Raw genomic sequence first — 20092 nt, forward strand, 5'->3', positions numbered from 1 at the left:
TATAGTGAGAGAAATAAACAAGTAAACTAAAACTTATATAAAAACTTACATAACATAATTAAAATAATATTAGGGTGGGGTGCCTGGGTGGCTCAGTCAGCTAAGTGTCTGACTCTTAGCTTTGGCTCAGGTCATGATATCAGGGTCCTGGGATCAAGCCCCCAGCCGGGCTCCACACACAGCATGGAGTTTGCTTGAGATTCTTTCTCCCTCTCCTATCACTCCTGCTCATGTTCTTTCTCTCTTTCTCTATCAAATAATTAAATGAATAAATCTTTAAAATAATAATATTAGGGTAACTAGGGTGGGTTTTTTGCTGTCTAGCTTCACCCAAGTAACAGTTCTGGGACTTTCCCTCCATTATCACTACTATCCATGGGTGGGGGTGGGGGTGTGGGTTGTGGCAAGTTCCCACCAGTTGTATTAAGGGTATTCATGTTCTGGGCTGTTGACAACAGGAGTGTACAAATGGGACAGTTTAGGTGGGAGATCAGCAAAAACTCAAAGCATAGCATTAGTATTTGGGCTGCATAGGCATCTGTCAATGGAAAGCCTGCTTCTGTGGCCCTTCTCGTGGGCTAACCCCCCACCAGAACCTCTCCTAGGATTTCCTCTTTCTCTCCAGTTCCTTATCTTCATCAGCTTCTTCTCAAATCCCTTTTGTCCCATCTAATGTTCTAACCAGGAATTTCTCAACTCAAGTTTGAAAGTTGTGGAGGGGCAGTCATCTGCTTCTTCTTATGTCATTGTCTTACTTAGGGCTCTTCTCAGGGCTTTCCCTTAAAAGCCTAGTTTGAACGTTGAAAACACTGAATATCCCCTTTTCTCTTTGCTTTCCTACTGTAAGAATCCTAATTCTCCTGGACATCTTTGGTCTCCAGGAAAGGGTTCTGAGGTATGGCAAAGAAAGAAAAATCTGAAGAGCAAAATCTTTTTTTGCTCTGTAGAAAAAGAAAAAAATTGAGTTTCATAAAAGAGTTTTGGAGGCTACTTCAGATAGAGTGGTTGGGAAACAGGGATGTTTCCTCTGAGGAAGTGATCTTTAAGTTGTAACTTGAAAGGTAGAGGGAGCCAGTTAAGGGAAAGGGTAAGGGAAAGACTCCAGAGAGTGGAGAAATACGAGTTGTAAAGTTTTGGGAGAGGAGTCTGGCATAATCTGGGATCTGCCAGAAGGTGGGAGAACTGGAAACCTTTCCTGTTCTCTCACAACTAACCTTTGCTACTGAGATTCTACTATTAGGGCACTATAGCAACTTGAATTTGGATTTGAGGAACTCTATACTTACGCAGTTGGGGATTTTTTTATGGGCTTACGAGCAGTTCATGAACTGTGGTGTTTTTTTTTTTCCTCAGTTTTTAAGGACATTCAGATATGCTATTTGTTCTTTTTGGCATTCATACCCACAGACAGAACCTAACACAATTCTAGTATCTACGGAAAAAGCTAAAGGCAAGTGCTCCTCGACTGTTTACTAAAGATTTGCATAGATGTTGCTTGGCAGCCTTAAAAGATCATACAAATAAAAATATTTGTGAAGAATTTTCAAGGGCTTGGAAGAATGCTTATGTTAAATGAAAATTCAGGATGTAAAACTACATATTTAATTATAATCTCAATTGTTAAAATATACATATAAATAATTGGAAAGAAGTACATCAAAATATTAATAGTGGTAATCAATAGGTTGTGGAAATCTATTATCCACACATAGGAATTCCAGAGAGGAAGCACAAAGAAAACAAGTAAAATGTTCGATGAATAACTTATTTTTTTAAAGATTTTATTTATTTACTAGAGAGAGAGAGATAGAGAGAGAGAGAGAGAGAGAGAGAGAGAGAGACCAAGAGCTGGGGGAGGGGTAGAGGGACAAGCAGACTCCCCACTGAGCAGGGAGCCCAACTTGGGGCTCAATTCCCAGACCCAGAGACCATGACCTGAGCCAAAGTCAGACACTTAACTGGCTGACCTGTCCAGGAGCCCTCGATGAATAATTTAAAAATATTTGCCACAACTGAAGGAAATGAGTCGCCAGACTGAAAGAATTCACCGAATGCCCAGCCCAATAGGTGAAAATAGATTCATATCAAGGCATGTTATTACAGAATTTCAGCACTAAAGAGATTGCTTAAGGTTCCAGAGAGGGAAAAAAAGAAAAAAAGAGGCTACATACAAATGATCAGGAATTGGAATCGCTTTAGACTTCTCAGCAGTAGCAGAAACTAGAAAACACTGTTTTCAGGAATATCTGGGTGGTTCAATGGTTGAGCATCTGCCTTTGGCTCAGGTCGTGATCCCGGAGCCCTGGGGTGGAGTCTTACATCAGGGTCCCTACATGGAGCCTGCTTCTCCCTCTGCTTGTGTCTCTGCCTCTGTGTCTCTCATGAATAAATAAATAAAATCTTAAAAAAAAAGAACAAGAAAAAAACCCTCTGTCTTCAGACTTCTGAGGCATAAACTTCCTTGCCCTAATGGTGGCCCAGAGGCCACAGAGCTCCCAGGCTTCAGGGACTACTTGCAGCTGTACAAATGAACATCTCAGAAGTAACCTGTATAAAGCAAAGCCGGGTAGGCTTTCCACACATGTTTTTCTCTGTGTGAAACGACTGGACCTCTTCATATCCCAGAGAGTGATATGTGAAGGATTTGCAATAGTAATCAAGACTGGCATTTCCAGGGCAGCCCTGGTGGCTTAGTGGTTTAGCACCGGCTTCAGCCCATGGTGTGATCCTAGAGACCCAGGATCGAGTTCCACATTGGGCTCCCTGTGTGGGGCCTGCTTCTCCCTCTGCCTGTGTCTCTGCCTCTCTCTCTCTGTGTCTCTCATGAATAAATAAACTCTTTAAAAAAAAAAACACTGGGGGATCCCTGGGTGGCGCAGCGGTTTGGCGCCTGCCTTTGGCCCAGGGCGTGATCCTGGAGACCCGGGATTGAATCCCACATCGGGCTCCCGGTGCATGGAGCCTGCTTCTCCCTCTGCCTATGTCTCTGCCTTGTCTCTGCCTCTCTCTCTCTCTGTATGACTATCATAAATAAATAATTTAAAAAAAAATTAAAAAAAAAACAAAAAACACTGAAGTTTCCAGGTGGAAGAAGAAGTCAAGGTTCATATTTTTTTTTCAGGATCATATTTAAAATGTGATTTTTCTTATACAAAACACCAATGTTTGTGGTTACAAAATCCTATCTCCTATGATGATTATTAGGGTAAATTTTGAAGATATGAAACTGTAGTAATAATCATGGGTGTAAACTACTATTTTTGAAAATAAAAATGCTAATGAGCTCATGGGTTATATAAAAATACTCATTTCTCCAGACGACTAGTAATTTCCAAAAGGTTTGAAATAGAAAATCCAAGACAGTAGCAAACATTTTCCAACCTTCAATTATTCAGAAAGGCTTACCTACCTGCTTGGAAGGAAATACAGGAGAACAAAATACAAATTTATATTTTATCAAAATGTAGTTCTATATTAAGATAGTAGGATACCTATCAAAAATGCTTTTCTTTGTTGTCAAGGTAAGAATAAAGCTCTGTGAAATGATTAGAATCTTTTTTTCCCAAGGGATTATAGGCTTTATTTTTATTAAAAAAAATATTTTTAAGGATTTTATTTATTTACTCATGAGAGACACAGAGAGGCAGAAACAGGCAGAGGGAGAAGCAGGATCCTTACAGGGACCCCGATGCGGGATTCGATCCCAGAACCCCGGGATCATGTCCTGAACCAAAGGCAGACACTCAACCACTGAGCCACCCAGGCATCCCATATTTAAAAAATTTATAAAGATTTTATTTTTAAGTAATCTCTATACCTAACATGGGGCTTAGACTCATAACCTCGAGACCAAGAGTCACATATTCCATAGGCTGAGCCAGCCAGGCACCACTGCTTTGTTTGCTTGCTTGATCGTTTTTGAGCAGTTTTAGGTTAACTGAAAAAATGAGTAGAAGGTATATAGATATCCTGTATATTCCTGATCCCAAACATGCATAGCCTCCCCCATTATCAGTATTTGCCCACCATCAACTTATGACAATGGATGAACCTATATTGATACATCATTATCACACAAAGTCCTTAGTTTACATTAGGGCTCACTCTGGGTATTGTACATTCTTTTTTTTTTTTTTTTAAGATTTGTTTATTTGAGAGATGGTGTGGAGGGGCAGAGGAAAAGGGAGAGAAGGAGAGGGAGAGAGAATCTCAAGCCAACTCCCGGCTGAGCAAGGAGCCTGACATGGGGCTCAATCTCATGACCTGAGCTGAAATCAAGAGTTGGTCATTTAACCAAATGAGCCACCCGGCACCCCAATATTGTACATTCTATGGGTTTGGACAAATATATAATGACATACATCCACCACTATAGTATAGTACATAGCATTTTCACTACCCTAAAAATCCCCTATACCCAGAGCACCTAGGTGGCTCAGTCAATTAAGTGGCTGACTCTTGATTTCATCTCAGGGTTGTGAGATCAAGCCCCACGCAGGGCTTTGTGCTGAGCGTGGAGCCTGCTTAAGATTCTATTTCCCTTTCCCTCTGCCCCTCTCCCCCAATTTGCTTTCTCTCTCTCTCTCTCAAAAAAAAGGGGGGGATCCCTGGGTGGCTTAGCGGTTTAGCACCTGCCTTCAGCCCATGGCATGATCCCGGAGTCCTGGGATCGAGTCCCACATCAGGCTCCTGCAGAGAGCCTGCTTCTCCCTCTGCCTGTGTCTCTGCCCCCCCCCCATTGTGTCTCTCATCAATAAATAAAATCTTTTAAAAAAAAAATCTGTGCTCTGCCTATTCATCCCTCCCTCCCCCAACCCCTGGCAACTACTGATCTTTTCACTGTATTCATAATTTTGCCTTTTTCAGAATGTCAAATAGTTGAAATCATATAGTATATAGCCTTTTCAGATTGGCTTCTTTCATTTAACAATATGCATTTCAGTTTCTTCCATGTCTTTTTATGGCTTAATTGTTTATTTATATTTATTTATTTATTTATTTGTTTGTTTGTTTATTTATTTATTTATTTTTAAAGATTTTATTTATTTATTCATGAAAGACAGAGGGAGAGGCAGAGACACAGGCAGAGGGAGAAGCAGGCTCCCTGCAAGGAGCCTGATGTAGGACTTGATCCCAGGACCCTGGGATCACGACCTGAGCCAAAGGCAGTCACTCAACCACTGAGCCACCCATGCATCCCTGTTCATTAATTTTTAGTGCTAATAAATATTCTATTGTCTGTAGGTACCACAGATGGTTTATCCTTTCACCCACTGAAGGACATGTTGGTAGCTTCCATTATTTCAGCAATTATGAATAAAGCCATGAAACATCTGTGTGCAGGTTTTTATGTGAACATAGAACTCCTTTAGGTAGGGGCACCTAGGTGGCTCAGTGGTTGAGTGTCTCCTTTGACTCAGGTTGTGATCCCGGGGTCCTGGGATCAAGTCCACAGCAGGCTTCCTATAGGGAGCCTGCTTCTGCCTCTGCCTATGTCTCTGCCTTCTCTGTGTGTCTCTCTTTATGAAAAAATAAGTAAAATCTTTTTTTTTTTTTTTTAAAAAGACTCCTTTGGGTAAATACCAGGGAGTATGATTACTAGACGGGATGGTAAGAATATATTTAGTTTAGTAGGAAATGACCAAAGTGGTCATAAAATTTGTATTCTCACTTGCAATCAATGGAAGTTCCTATTGCTCCACATTCTTACCAGCATTTACAAGCATCTTACCAACACTTACCAGTGTTGTCAGTGTTTTGGATTTTGACCATTCTAATAGGTATGTAGGAAATCTCATTGTTTCAATTTACATGTCCCTGATGACATTATGTAGAGCATTGTTCACATGCTTATTTGCCATCTGTAAATCTTCGTTGGTCAGGCCTCTGTTAAGGTCTATGGCTTGTTTTCCAGCCCCCTCCTAGCTTTATTGAGGTATAATTGACAAATAAAATTATATTTAAAGTGTACAATGTGGTGGCACCTAGCTGGCTCAGTAGATGAAGCATGTGACACTTGATCTTGATTGTGAGTTCAAGCCCTACGTTGGGTGTAGAGATTCCTTAAAAACAGAATTTTAAAATTGGGGTGCCTGGATGGCTCCAGTTGTTCAGGCACCTGACTTCAGCTCAGGTCATGATCTTAGGGTCCTGGAATGGAGCATTGTGTCAGGCTTTGCACTAGCAGGGAGTCTGCTTCTCCTTCTCCCTCATCCTCATCCCCCCACTCATGCTCAAGCTTGCTCTCTCTCAAGTAAATAAAATCTTTAAAAAAAAATTTTTTTTAGGGATCCCTGGGTGGCGCAGCGGTTTGGCACCTGCCTTTGGCCCAGGGCACGGTCCTGGAGACCCGGGATCTAATCCCACGTCGGGCTCCCGGTGCATGGAGCCTGCTTCTCCCTCTGCCTGTGTCTCTGCCTCTCTCTCTCTCTCTCTCTGTGTGACTATCATAAATAAATAAAAATTAAAAAAAATTTTTTAAAGTGTGCAATGTGGTGATTTGGTGTATGTATACATTGTGAAAGGAGTCTCTCCTTTGATTTGGGCCCATTTTATAATTGTGATTTTTTTTAAAAGATTTTCTTTATTTATTCATGAGAGACACAGAGACATAGGCAGAGGGAGAAGTAGGCTCCCTGCAGGGAGCCGGATGCAGTACTTGATCCCAGGACCCTGGGATCACACCCTGAGCTGCAGGCAGACGCTCAACCACTGAACCACCCAGGAATCCCTGTTTTCTTATTTTTTAGTTTGAAGTGTTCTTTGCATCTTTTGTATAAATACTCCAAATACGTCTTTTGCTAATATTTTCTCCCAGTTTGTGGCTTGTCTTTCACAGAGCAGAAAATTTTAATTTTAATGAAATCCAGCTTATCGATTATTTCTTTTGTGGATTGTACCTTTGGTGTCGTTTCTAAAAAGTCATCACCAAATCCAGGGTCATCTAGATTTTTTTCCTAGATTGTCTTCTAGGAGTTTTATAGTTTTGTGTTTTACCTTTACATCTGGAACCCATTTTGAGTTCATTTTTGTGAATTCTGTAAGGTTTGTGTCTAGATTAATTTTTCTTTTGTCAAAAGCACTTTTTATATTTTTTAAAATAAGATTTATTTATTTATTTTAGAGGGAGAGAGAGCACAAGTGGGAAGGGCAGAGGGAGAGGGTGAGAGAACCTCAAGCAGACTCCACACTGAGCACAGATCCCAACATGAGGCTTGATCCCATGACCCTGAGATCATGACCTGAGCTGAAACCAAGAGTTGTACACCTAACTGACTGTTAGGTATACACCCAGGCACCCCAGGCCCAGATCTCTATATTTAAAAATGAATCACTGCAGAGAGAAGATAGCAGAAGTATTTCCATTTCAAATAACAAAAATTACATTGAATTTTTTTATTGAGATATAATTCATATACCATAAAATTTGCTGCTTTAAGTTTTCTTTTGAGAGACAGAGTGAGGGGGGAGGGCCAAAGGGAGAGACAGAATCTGAAGTAGGCTCCACACCCAGCACAGAGCCCAGCACACAGCCACAAGGGGCTCAATCTCACTACCCTGAGATCATGACCTGAGCAGAAATCGGGAGTCAGAGACACCCAGGCACCCCTGTACACAAATTTTGAGATGGATATTTGTTTTCATTTCTACTGAATGAATACCTAGGGGTGGATTGCTCAGTCACGTGGTAAGTCTAGGAACTGCCAGACTGTTTTGCAAAGTGGCTGCACCATTTTGCATTCCTACCAGCAACGTGTGAGGACTCCAGTTTCTCTACATCCTTACAACACTTATTATCTGTTGTTTTTTGTTTTTGCTTTTATTTATTTATTTTTTTATTTTTTTTTAATTTTTATTTATTTATGATAGTCACAGAGAGAGAGAGAGAGAGAGGCAGAGACACAGGCAGAGGGAGAAGCAGGCTCCATGCACCGGGAGCCCGGTGTGGGATTCGATCCCGAGTCTCCAGGATCGCGCCCTGGGCCAAAGGCAGGCGCCAAACCGCTGCGCCACCCTGGGATCCCTGTTTTTGCTTTTAATATACTAGTGAATGTGAGGTAGTATCTCCCCACTGAGATTTTAAAAGTATTTTTGGATTATAGATTATATTAAATTTATATATAATATAGATTATAGATTGTAGAATAAAAATTGTAGAACCATTATTTTAGTGATTATTTTAATTAGTAAAAGAGTTTTTTAAAGATCAAAATTCAGTTATTTCTTAAGTGATTAATGAGTGCAATTAATGAATAATCATTATCTCCTACTCTAGCCGTGTTTTATGACTTCCCACAGGTATCTAAATTAATTCTATAACTCTGACAATTATACAAATATTGGAGGATTACATTTCTGATGGATAAAATCAAGATCTACAATAAAACCATTGACAGCTAGACATCCAGAATGACAGCATGCAGAAAGAAAAATTTTCACTTTTGATAAAAGAATACAGCTACATTATTCCTACTTGGGGTCTTTGCTTTTATTTTTTTTTTAATATTTATTTATTTATTCATGAAAGACACACAGAGAGAGGCAGAGACACAGGCAGAGGGAGAAGCAGCCTCCTTGCAGGGAGCCCAATGCAGGACTGGATCCTAAATCTGGGGATCAGGCCCTGAGCCGAAGGCGGATGCTCAACCGTTTTGTACAGGTCCACTTTGAGATGCTGGTGAGCCGTCAAAGGGGAGATATCAATAGACTAGCATACTAAAGGTGACCAGCCATCCGAGCTGTATATACATGTCTCCTTGGGGGGTATGCGGGATGGTCACTGAGTGGAGGAACTAAAGGGGCGCCATTCCATCTGTCCCTTACGTAGAAAAAAAAAATGATACCTTGGTTCCTGTGGGCTAAATGTGGCCCAGAAGCTCAGCTCCTTGAGCCAACTACGCCATACGCCCATAATTCAGTATTTTCTGGGCCTGGGTCCCACACTCGAAGCTGTCGCTCACCCCAAGAACCGCCAGGACGTTCGCAGCACGTCTACGGAAAACCGCAGGTCGCCGAGAGGGGCGGGCCCAGGGAGCGCTGCCTGCTGGGATTTGTAGGCTGACGGCGGCCGGCGGTGGCTCAACCTCCTAGAGACGCCCGCTGGGTGCGGCGCCGCGTAAAGGGCGGGAAGTTGAGCCCTAAACCTGCGTCAGTCTTTCCGGAACGGTTGTCCAAAAAGGCAAGTGTGGTTCTGCCTTTTGCATGGAATCGTTTAATGGCATCTTATTATTAGTTAAAGGATAAAGTCAGAGTACTAAAAGGGCATTTAACATCCCTTTCATCGCTTTTCGGTACCCGTGGTAACCTTATTTCTTAACACTTCCTAATTATTCAAGGCTCTTCTGGAGAAAGGGGCTCACTTTGGACCTCTCTCCTCTGTGCTTCCATAACACTGTCTTACAATTCGCTAATAATAATTATAATCGTGGCTGGCTTTCCTGACACTACGTGTTCTAGTCCAAGCTGATTCCCGCTTTAGCTCATTAATTCTCACACAACCCCCTTAAGATGGTTGCTATTATTTCCACTTCCAAAATGAGGAAATCTTGGTTTACAGACGTTATGGAACTTGGGGAAGGTCACGTTGAAGAGTCACAGTGTTCAACCGCGCGTCTCTCCCACCGAACTACGAATTTCAAGTGGGGACCGACCGACCACCTTTTTGCTTTCCCGCGGGCCACGCCCCGAGGGTGGGGCTCTGATGACGACACAGCGTCCCATGGTGCCTCGCGCGGCCGCGCGGCCATTGGCTCGGCGTCTGGGCTCCTTTTTCAAATTGAGGCGCCGAGTCGTTGCTGGGTTTCCTAGGTTTCGGGCGGAAACGGTATTGGTAGTTCCGAGGCTCCCGCTAGTGCGGGACAGACGCCTCGGTCAGTTAGAGCCCCTGGTGGAGAGCGGGGACGTCGAGCTGCTTGCGTGGGTGTTCCCGGCTCCTCCGCGCCCCACAGCCGGGGTGTCCGCTGCCCAGCCTTGGCCTTCCCGCGGGGCTCGTAATGGCGTCGCAGCCGAATTCCTCCGCGAAGAAGAAAGAGGAGAAGGGAAAGAACATCCAGGTGGTGGTGAGATGCAGGTAAGGCGAACCAGCAGGATTGGGAGCGCTGGGCTCTGCTGGCTTTGCTAGCTTTGCTGCTGGGCTCCCTCCTGTGCTGTCCCGAGAGAGGAATTTTGTTTGCTGTTTCTGCGGGGAGCAGACCTGCCTGTTGCGTAGTTCTCCGCATTCTGATCAGTAAAATGACGCTAGATTGCTCTGAGGAGTAAATTAGTGTGTTTCAGAAGAAAGAATGTTTGTATTGGAGGTTATAGTTTAAAACTGCTTTTCAGAGGGAGAATTTGATCTCCAGTCTTTAGGGAAAAGTGTGTTCTTTAAAAAAAAAAAAAAACTAAAGTTGACAAAGACTTAGGTGGCGTTTTTATATGCCACTCCTTGCAATTTCTCAGTTGGAAATAAGACTGCATACCTACTCTGTAGATGTTTTAGTACTGATGTTGGGGTTACCGTCCTCTCTATCATCGCTAAAAACATAATCGATCACTTGTCTTTTCTTCTAGATGCAATATTTTCTTAGTCCCTACCAAACGAGGAAGCATCATTGTCTTTAAATTTTAAAGGTTAACTTATAGAGTGAGTTTATGTTTTTAAAAGGAGTCAACGTAAGCCAGTATAGCTTTATGATTGTACTGCAACTTGGTCTTCCCTAGACTGAGGGAGATAGTTTCTTCGGGGTGAATGGGTGGAGGTGTTCAACTCTCCCTGGATTGATTTACAAATAATTTCCCAATTTTAAAATTAATCTGTAGAGGAAAAACGTACTTGTTATACAAACTGTTTCTTAGAGATTAATTTATTCAGTTTTTAAGAAGCCCTCCAGAGTTCACTGGTGTATGTGTATTTTGTGTGTCTGTTTTTGTTGCTGTTTTAAAATTCTGCCAACTCTCAGCAACTTTTCTGTAAATCCAGAAGTTCTGAAATTTTAAAAAGGGCTATTTTAAAAATGTGCGAACAAACTTTCTTAAGTTGTTGCCCTCAGCTTTGGTGATTTGAACTGTTGATGTCAAAGACAATAGCTAGCTTTTTGAGTTCGGTGTCAGGGAAGAAATTCGGTGGTGACCTTAAGGTTGACCAATTTACTAGTTGTACTCTAGAACTTCTGTTAATAGTTGTTTTGAAGATTGAAAAAAATTAACAGACTGTAATACAAACGTGAATTTTTACTTATTTATTTTTTAAAGATTTTATTTTTAAGCAATCTCAACACCCACTGTGAGGCTTGAATTCACAACTCTTGAGATAGTAAGAGTTGCATGTTCTACCTACTGAACCAACCAGGCACACCACAAACGCAAATTTTTAGATTATTTTGATAATTTAATAAAGCCAGGCAATACTGCTTTTTCTGTTTGGTTTGATTTTCTTTGATTTTCTTCTTTTTTTTAAGATTTTATTTATTTGAGAGAGAGATAGCAAGAGAGAGCAGAGCAGGAGAGAAGGGCGGAGATAGAAGCATTCTTCCCTCTGAGCAGGAAGTCAGTCACAGGGGCTTGATCCCAGGACCCCAGGATCTTGACCTGAGCAGAAGGCAAATGCTCAACCAAGGGGGTAGTCCAGGTGCCCCTTAAATTTTATTTTTTTATTGTTAGTTATAAAATATGTCAGACTTATAAAAAGTTATAGAGAACAAAGTAACAAACATCTGTGTATCCATCACCTAAATTAGAAACAGACAAGTCATTACAATTGGAGCCCCTATTGCATCCTTTTCCAGCCCCCTTCCTCTATCCCAAGAATTAAACATTATTCATGTTTATTATCCCCTTACATTTAAGTCCTACCTAAAATGAGATTTCTTTTACTTTGTTACTTATGAAAAGTGTTTAGGTTGTAACTAATTATTCACAATAATTTTTGTGTAAAGAGATGATTTTCTTTTCATGCTTTCTTTTTCAAATATTTTTCTTAGAGCAAATATGTCCTTAAGCTCTAGTAAATAAACAATTTATGAGACCCTTGGGGTTGTCAAACCTTTTCTGTAAAGGGCTCTAATAGTAAAAATTTTAAAGTATTTTAGGCTTTCCAAGCCACATGTAGTCTCTGTCATATATTTTCTGAATTTTTTCTTTAGTTTTACATTTTTAATTGGCACAGTTTACTGTAACCTAAGATTTCAAGAAAGAGATGACTTTATCACAATGAATACAATCTTTATGATGTTCTTGTATTATAACTATAGAAGAGAATTTTGTTTTACATATATATAGCTCAAGAGGAAGGTATAACTTTTGGAGTTGAGGAACTGATAGTTTTTATAGAGAGAAATTTTAATAAGGAAATAGGCTTTGATATATGTATATATAAGACACATGCAAAACATTCCTTATTCTTGTGTAGTGTACAGGTTAGCATAAGTCCTAGTGAGAATGTAACATAAAGGTTTTAGGATTTAAGTTAATCTTGGCATTTTAATCTAGACAAGTGCTTTAGCAATTTAGATCTGAATATTTATGAATCATTCATATATTTAGAAGTATATAATTGTATTTTTAAAAAAGGTTCAGACCAATTTTCCGTAAACAGTAACCTAATGTGATGCTATAGTTACCAAATGGAAAACAAGACTAATAATTCTGTATTTTTTTTTAAAGATTTTATTTATTTATTCATGAGAGACACACACAGAGAGAGAGGCAGAGACACAGGCAGAGGGAGAAGCAGGCTCCATGCAGGGAGCCCGACGTGGGACTCCATCCCGGGTCTCCAGGATCACACCCTGGGCCGAAGGCAGGCACTAAACCGCTGAGCCACCCAGGGATCCCCTAATTCTGTATTATTAAATCAACAAAGAATATTTTAGAGAAAGGACATCTTGGAAAATGAAGACTTCAGAATTCATTATTCCAAATTCAAGAGTATTTTAGTTATTAGCAGTGGTTACCAAATAAGCTGAAGTTAGATCTCTTTAAGGAGCTGCTTGTAATTTATTTTGTTGGGACGAGAGGCAAAACTGTTTCACTATGCCACAAGAAGATGATGCAAATTTTTTTATCCCTGAGAAGATTTTCTGAAGTTGGTATCCCTATCAGCAAAGGGGCGCTTATGGCATGCTCCTCACAGTAGGAACATGAATTCAGTGATGCTGTTGAAACCTTTGTTCTTTTATGGAAGGTTGCAGTTTTAACTCTTGCACAGTTCTCTTTGCCTGAGCTATGTTTATTGGTCCTTGCTATTTTTGCTGGACATCTTTTACCTGAAATCAGTAATACTGTATTCATTTGGTTAACATCACACATCCAGGCTAAGAGATTAGTTGAGAGATACTAAGAATGATAGACTAATTGAAAAAGCTATTCCCACATGAGAGCAATTCGTTCTACTTAATACCCTTAGCCTACCTCAATATAAGTTGGTTTTGACCTAGGTTTGTCGAACTTTTAATAATACTGCATGTCATGGGTTATGTGCATTGTGTAGGTTTCAATATATTTGATGATCGATGGCATTACCATATATTACCTGGAAGTTGCCGAGTTAAATTTCCCAGGATCATAAATTTGGTTTTCTGTAAAAAATATGCTAGGGATGGGTATGCCAGAGGATGTTGAGGTATCCTTTTTAAAATGAATAGCAACTTGGTTTGTCTAATGATGAGGGGAAAGATAATTTCCTATTTGGCTTTTCCTTTCATTTTATGTGATAATGAATGAGAAAAATGAACTCCGGTCAAGAGTACATCTCGGAACCCTGGGTGGCGCAGCGGTTTAGCGCCTGCCTTTGGCCCAGGGCGCGATCCTGGGGGCCCGGGATCGAATCCCACATCGGGCTCCCGGTGCATGGAGCCTGCTTCTCCCTCTGCCTGTGTCTCTGCCTCTCTCTCTCTCTCTCTCTCTGTGTGACTATCATAAATAAATAAAAATTAAAAAAAAATTAAAAAAAAAAAGAGTACATCTCACTCTTTGGCCCAGAAATCTGTTAAGTATATAAATATCTGATAGATGCCACTCTGTAGACCATGGTTCTTTTTAGCTCTTTTATCATTCCTCTTAGGATGATATTTATTAAGCTATGTAGTTTAACAGATATTAGGATGCCTGCTGTATGCCAAGCATAGTAGTAGCCATTGGGAAACTGAGTGTAAACTAAACAAGATTTCTTTTTTTTTTTTTTTTTTTTGAGAGAGAGAGTGCAAGTGAGTAGGGAAAAGGGGAGGCAAAGGGAGAGGAAACCCAGCACCAGGGCCACCACAGGGCTCAATCCCATGACCCTGAGAAGAAATCAAGAGTTGGATGCTCAACTGAGTCACCCCAGGCATCCCTAAACAGGATTTCTTTTCTTACATTGTGAGGTTGGCACTATTACTTAGCCTCACTTTTCAAATGGGGAAGTATATGCACACAGGGCTACATTGCCCAAGCAGAGCTGATCAAGAGTCCACACTACTGAAAGTCCAAGAAGGAATTTAGCTTAGAAGATTACTTCCTGGGCAGCCCGGGTGGCTCAGCGGTTTAGCGCCACCTTTAGTCCAGGGCGTGATCCTGGAGACCTGGGATCGAGTCCCACATCAGGCTCCCTGCATGGAGTCAGCTTCTCCCTCTGTCTGTGTCTCTGCCTCTGTCTCTGTGTCTCTCATGAATAAATAAATAAAATCTTAAAAAAAAAAAAAGATTACTTCCTTTAGGAGTCTATCCCATTACCCACCCCTCTTCTCTCCCACTCATCCCTGTCCTAATCAATTAAATTTTTGCTATATATTCCTACAGCACCTTTACATATCCTTTCTAAACATTACTTTTCTTATAATCATTTGTGGGTTGTTTTGTTTTTAATTTTTATTTATTTATTCATGAGAGACACAGAGAGAACGAGAGGCAGAGACACAGGCAAAGGGGGAAACAGGCTCCATGCAGGTAGCCTAATGTGGGACTCGATCCCGGGTCTCTAGGATCATGACCTGGGCTGAAGGCTGCGCTAAACCACTGAACCACCTGGGATGCCCAGTCATTTGTTTTATGTTACTATTCCCCACTAGGACAAACTGAGTTAACACATGTGAAGCATTTTGAATAGTGAATACCTAGCACATAGTAAATACTCCATGTATTAGTCATTTTTATCTATTTTTTTTATCTTGTGCGAATTATCCACTGAGAGGTTAGTATTTTGAACACAAATTTGGCATAGTCTTCCTACTATGTCATAACCTAACTTTCTCAGATTCTAAGAATTGTGGAAATAGAATTCTGAAAAATAAATTTGGCATTTATTACAAGTTAATTCTGTTAGTACCTATTCCAAGAAGCTGTTGGAATTGTCATGTTTTACATGTCTTTGAAAAGTAAAGAACTTACTTATTTCTGGGAGTTGAAACTAAAAATTGTGCTGTCTGCTTTAGCAGTAGTCTCCCATTTAACTCCTGTCACCAACAATGTTGTCAAAAAATTAACTTTGTTATTGTCTAAGTTATTATTATTATTTTTAAAGATTTTATTTATTCATGAGAGACCCACAGAGAGAGAGAGAGGCAGAGACATAGGCAGAGGGAGTAGTAGGCTCCACATAGGGAGCACGATGTGGTGTGGGACTCGAGCCTGGGACCCCAGGATCACGCCCTGAGCCGAAGGCAGACGCTTAGCCGCTGAGCCACTCAGGCGTCCCTGTCTAAGGTATTAATAATAATGTCATCTGTAGCCTGATAACTAAGAGTTTTTTAAATAACTCTGTATTTCTCTTTATAGACCGTTTAATTTGGCAGAACGGAAAGCTAATGCCCATTCTATTGTAGAATGTGATCATGTACGAAAAGAAGTTAGTGTACGAACCGGAGGATTGGCTGACAAAAGCTCAAGGAAAACATATACTTTTGATATGGTACCTATTTCTTTCTTTCTTTCTTTCTTTCTTTTTTTTTTCTTTTTTTTTTAAATATTTATTTGTTTGAAAGAGAGGTAGTGCAAGAGTGGGTTAGGAGCAGAGAGAGAAAGGAGCAAACCAACTTGGGCTGAGCGCAGAGCCTGACGTGGGGCTCCAATCTTACCATCCTGAGATCACAACCTGAGCCGAAATCAAGGGTGGGATGACCAACCAACTGAGCCACACAGGCACCCCGGTACCTATTTCTGAAAATGCTACTACTCGTTTATTATTTACTATGTCAAGTTATCCTTGTATACATATTTTTTTCTAGGTTCTAGTGTACAATCCCAAGTTTCAGTTGACTCTGAGTTGTCCAATGGATATCTAGTGGGCTGAATGAGTTAATACATTAAAAACAAAATTCTTAAAGTGAGTAATTTTGAAGTATTTTATTCCTGAAGAATTTATTTTATTTTATTTTATTTTTTGGATAGGTTTTTGGAGCTTCTACTAAACAAATTGATGTTTACCGAAGTGTTGTGTGTCCAATTTTGGATGAAGTTATTATGGGTTATAATTGCACTATTTTTGCGTGAGTAAAACACAATTTTTCAAATTGACGAAAAGGATTAGATGCATGTGTTTGTTTTTTTATTTAACACTTCTGTTGATTTTGACAGATACGGGCAAACTGGCACTGGAAAAACCTTTACAATGGAAGGTGAGAGGTCACCTAATGAAGAGTACACTTGGGAGGAGGTATTTATTGTTTAAAATAGATTTCTGTCTCTTAAAGTGACTGAATAATAACTGAATAAAAAACTTAGCTGAAGTCCTCTTTCATGAAATAGAAAAGATCAGTATGCCCATGTCAAATATGAATATAGGATGAACTATTTTAGTAAAATTAAAGTGTATGGTTCCTGTTTAAGAAAAACATAGTGTCGGGGATCCCTGGGTGGCGCAGCGGTTTGGCGCCTGCCTTTGGCCCAGGGCGTGATCCTGGAGACCCAGGATCGAGTCCCACGTCGGGCTCCCGGTGCACGGAGCCTGCTTCTCCCTCTGCCTGTGTCTCTGCCTCTCTCTCTCTCTCTCTGTGACTATCATAAATAAATAAAAATTAAAAAAAAAAAAAGAAAAACATAGTGTCACTAGGAGAGAAAGGACCAATACATATGTATATATGTATATGTGTATATATACATATACATATGGCACAGTTAAGTGATAAGAAAGCGGTCTGTTTGGGACAGAATAGTTGGAGCAGAATATTGTGGAAAAGTGGAATGTGAGTATGGCTTGAAATGGAATACTGCAGCATGGGAGTAAGTCTCATCAAGTTAGCATAGCAAGGGGCTGCACAGTACTTTATCAACACTGATCTTGAGTGTTTAAGAAATTAAGATCACTGTATTGTTGGATAGCGTAGAAAGCACATAGTACGTTTTACAAAGATTTCCATCAAGTGTGCTTCAGTGAGTTTAATGACTAAATTAATTTTCCAGGGATCCCTGGGTGGCGCAGTGGTTTGGCGCCTGCCTTTGGCCCAGGGCGCGATCCTGGAGACCCAGGATCGAATCCCACCTCGGAATCCCGGTGCATGGAGCCTGCTTCTCCCTCTGCCTATGTCTCTGCCTCTCTCTCTCTCTCTCCTTGTGTGTGTGACTATCATAAATAAATAAAAGTTAAAAAAAATTTTTTTTAAATTAATTTTCCAAATTGTTGACATTATGTTGATCCTTTTTTCTAGTGGTTACATAGTTGAGGCATTAACTTTAAGCATTGGTAATAAAGTTATGGAATTGTGACCATAGGAAATAAGGAATAGGCTTAAAAAACAGTTTCAAAATTTAGAGATTCATAGTAATTACATTACAGTACCTTAGATATTTGAGAAACAACTGTACTTATGTTAGAATTAGGGAATATACCTCTTAGATGGACCACTGTTCTGTTAACATGGTAGTATTATTAATGTTCTCCTGAGACAACTTAGAAAGCATTATTAAACTTGGCTTTCTGAGTAGCTTACTTCAGTTGGTTTCTATGTAATGCTCAGGCATGAAGTGACAAATTTGTGGAAGGTATGAAGAAGAATAATTACTGTTGAATAAATTCTTATAAATGATGCGGCTTTTCTAATATTTGGTTAGGTTTTTTTTTTTTAAGATTTTATTTATTTATTCATGAGAGAGACAGAAAGAGAGAGAGAGGGGCAAGAGACCTACGCAGAGGGAGAAGCAAGCTCCATGCAAAGAGCCCGATGTGGAACTTGACCCCAGATTCCGGGATCAAACACCATGAGCCAAAGGCAGACACTCAACTGCTGAGCCACCCAGGCATCCCTAAACTTGTTTTGACATATTTGTGTTTAAAGATTTTATTTATTTAGGGAGAGAGAGAGTACATGTGAGTGGGGGGAGGGAGGGAGAGGAAACAGGAAAGAATCTCAAGCAGACCGCACACTAAGCAGGAAGCCCTACACGGGGCTGGATCCCATGACCCATAAATCATGATCTGAGCTGAAACTGTGAGTCAGATGCCCAACTGACTGAGCCACCCAGGCACCCCTGATATATTTGTATTTAAATATATTGTAAAGAAGGCCCTTGTTATGTGTGTTTTAACTGCAGTAGTAAATGGCATTCTTCCCTTGTTTTAGTCCTTATTAATATTGTAATTTCAGGATCCCTTGGCTGGTATAATTCCACGTACTCTTCATCAAATTTTTGAGAAACTTACTGATAATGGTACTGAATTTTCAGTCAAAGTGTCTCTGTTGGAAATCTATAATGAAGAACTTTTTGATCTCCTTAATCCATCTTCTGATGTTTCTGAGAGACTGCAGATGTTTGATGATCCCCGTAACAAGGTAACTCAGTTTTTGAGAATGAAACATCTCTGTATCTTAGTGTGTGCTACTTTGAGAAGTAAGTATATATATATATATATATATATATATTTACCAATCTAATGAATGATCTTTTGATATTTGGTCAGAGGGGGGTGATAATCAAAGGTTTAGAAGAAATTACAGTACACAACAAAGATGAAGTCTATCAGATTTTGGAGAAGGGGGCAGCAAAACGGACAACTGCAGCGACCCTGATGAATGCATACTCCAGGTAGGAAAGCCAGGGTCTCGCTCTTGCTATTCCATTTTCTTTTTAACGTGGGACTTCAGATTGGGGTGGGTCACAGAATGTGAGTCACATACCTAGATGGTGTGTATGCTTGATTTCATGCTTTAGTTATTGGCTTGAGATTTAGAGTCAAGCACCAGTATTGGGAGAATGTTGAAAGGAGAACAGAAACAAGTTGAATCAGCAGAAGTATTAAACTTTTTAAACTAGATTATTTTTTCTCAAATGAAATTGTACGCAGGAGCCTAGGTTAACAAGGGCCTGATGTGGTTGATTTGATGGTGGGATGCTCAGAGGCTTACCTCCTTAGCCTCAGATAGAAGCTGTATGTCAGTACATAGCATAAGATAGATATTGAAACACTTTATGGTCTAGTGGTGATTATCTTGTATTTCAGCAATCACTGCTATTTACTATTTGCTTTTCAAGAGAAGGTGTTAACTTTTCTGATGACATTTTCAAAGCAGAGCAATATATTTTTACAACAGCTGACATTGAAGGCAAGTAATCTGATGGCTTGTGTGGTACTGTTTGAATTTATGGCGATGACATATTTCAAGAGATTCTTATGAATAGGAAGATTGATTGCAAGCCTTCTCTGATGTACCAGGCAACTGTCCCAACCTGACCCCACATCCAGCTTTTAGAGGTCCGAAGATTCTAGTGTCTCAGTCTTTTAGGGTGTTTATAGGTAGTTTCTTATTGGGGTCCCTTCTGCAGGGCAGCAGGTAGAAGAAAGCAAAAACCTAAGCATTGTTCTGTCTACCCTCCGTCTTCCAAAATCTTACTAATGTCTCCTGTCTGATACTGTCTTTCTCTACCTTGTGGATTTTGATCTTTCTTTGCTCTTTTTAATATTTTATAGAAAGCAGTGTTTTGCATTATAATGACTGAGCAATTTGATCTTGTTTTCTAGTCGTTCCCACTCGGTTTTCTCTGTTACAATACATATGAAAGAAACTACAATTGATGGAGAAGAACTTGTTAAAATTGGAAAGTTGAACTTGGTAAGTATCTACCTTAAGATCACTGTTTCTTTTTTTTTTTAATTATTTATTTATTCATGAGATACACACACACACACACACACACACAGGCAGAGACA

General features: G+C 40.1%; 2 protein-coding genes across 3 annotated transcripts in view; one reads left to right on the top strand and one right to left on the bottom strand.

Moving 5' to 3' along the window:
- The window catches only part of IDE (insulin degrading enzyme), a 138376-nt gene extending 129400 nt beyond the window's left edge, over window positions 1-8976 (bottom strand). The window contains exon 1 of the mRNA XM_055334393.1: window positions 8844-8976. Within this exon, the coding sequence (XP_055190368.1) occupies window positions 8844-8911 (68 nt within the window). The 5' untranslated portion in view covers window positions 8912-8976. The remainder of the gene's footprint in view (window positions 1-8843) is intronic.
- Window positions 8977-9743: 767 nt separating this feature from the next.
- KIF11 (kinesin family member 11) overlaps window positions 9744-20092 on the top strand; it is a 49660-nt gene continuing 39311 nt past the window's right edge. Inside the window, exons 1-7 of one of the 2 annotated variants that reach the window (XM_055334442.1) lie at window positions 9744-10069; window positions 15727-15859; window positions 16339-16436; window positions 16525-16603; window positions 18531-18716; window positions 18845-18969; window positions 19904-19994. In XM_055334442.1, the coding sequence (XP_055190417.1) occupies window positions 9993-10069; window positions 15727-15859; window positions 16339-16436; window positions 16525-16603; window positions 18531-18716; window positions 18845-18969; window positions 19904-19994 (789 nt within the window). In that variant the 5' untranslated portion in view covers window positions 9744-9992. The remainder of the gene's footprint in view (window positions 10070-15726; window positions 15860-16338; window positions 16437-16524; window positions 16604-18530; window positions 18717-18844; window positions 18970-19903; window positions 19995-20092) is intronic. The other variant, XM_055334443.1, reaches the window with a different exon arrangement.

The sequence above is a fragment of the Nyctereutes procyonoides genome, unplaced genomic scaffold, assembly GCF_905146905.1.
Source record: "Nyctereutes procyonoides isolate TBG_1078 unplaced genomic scaffold, NYPRO_anot_genome, whole genome shotgun sequence".
Lineage (NCBI taxonomy): Eukaryota > Metazoa > Chordata > Mammalia > Carnivora > Canidae > Nyctereutes > Nyctereutes procyonoides.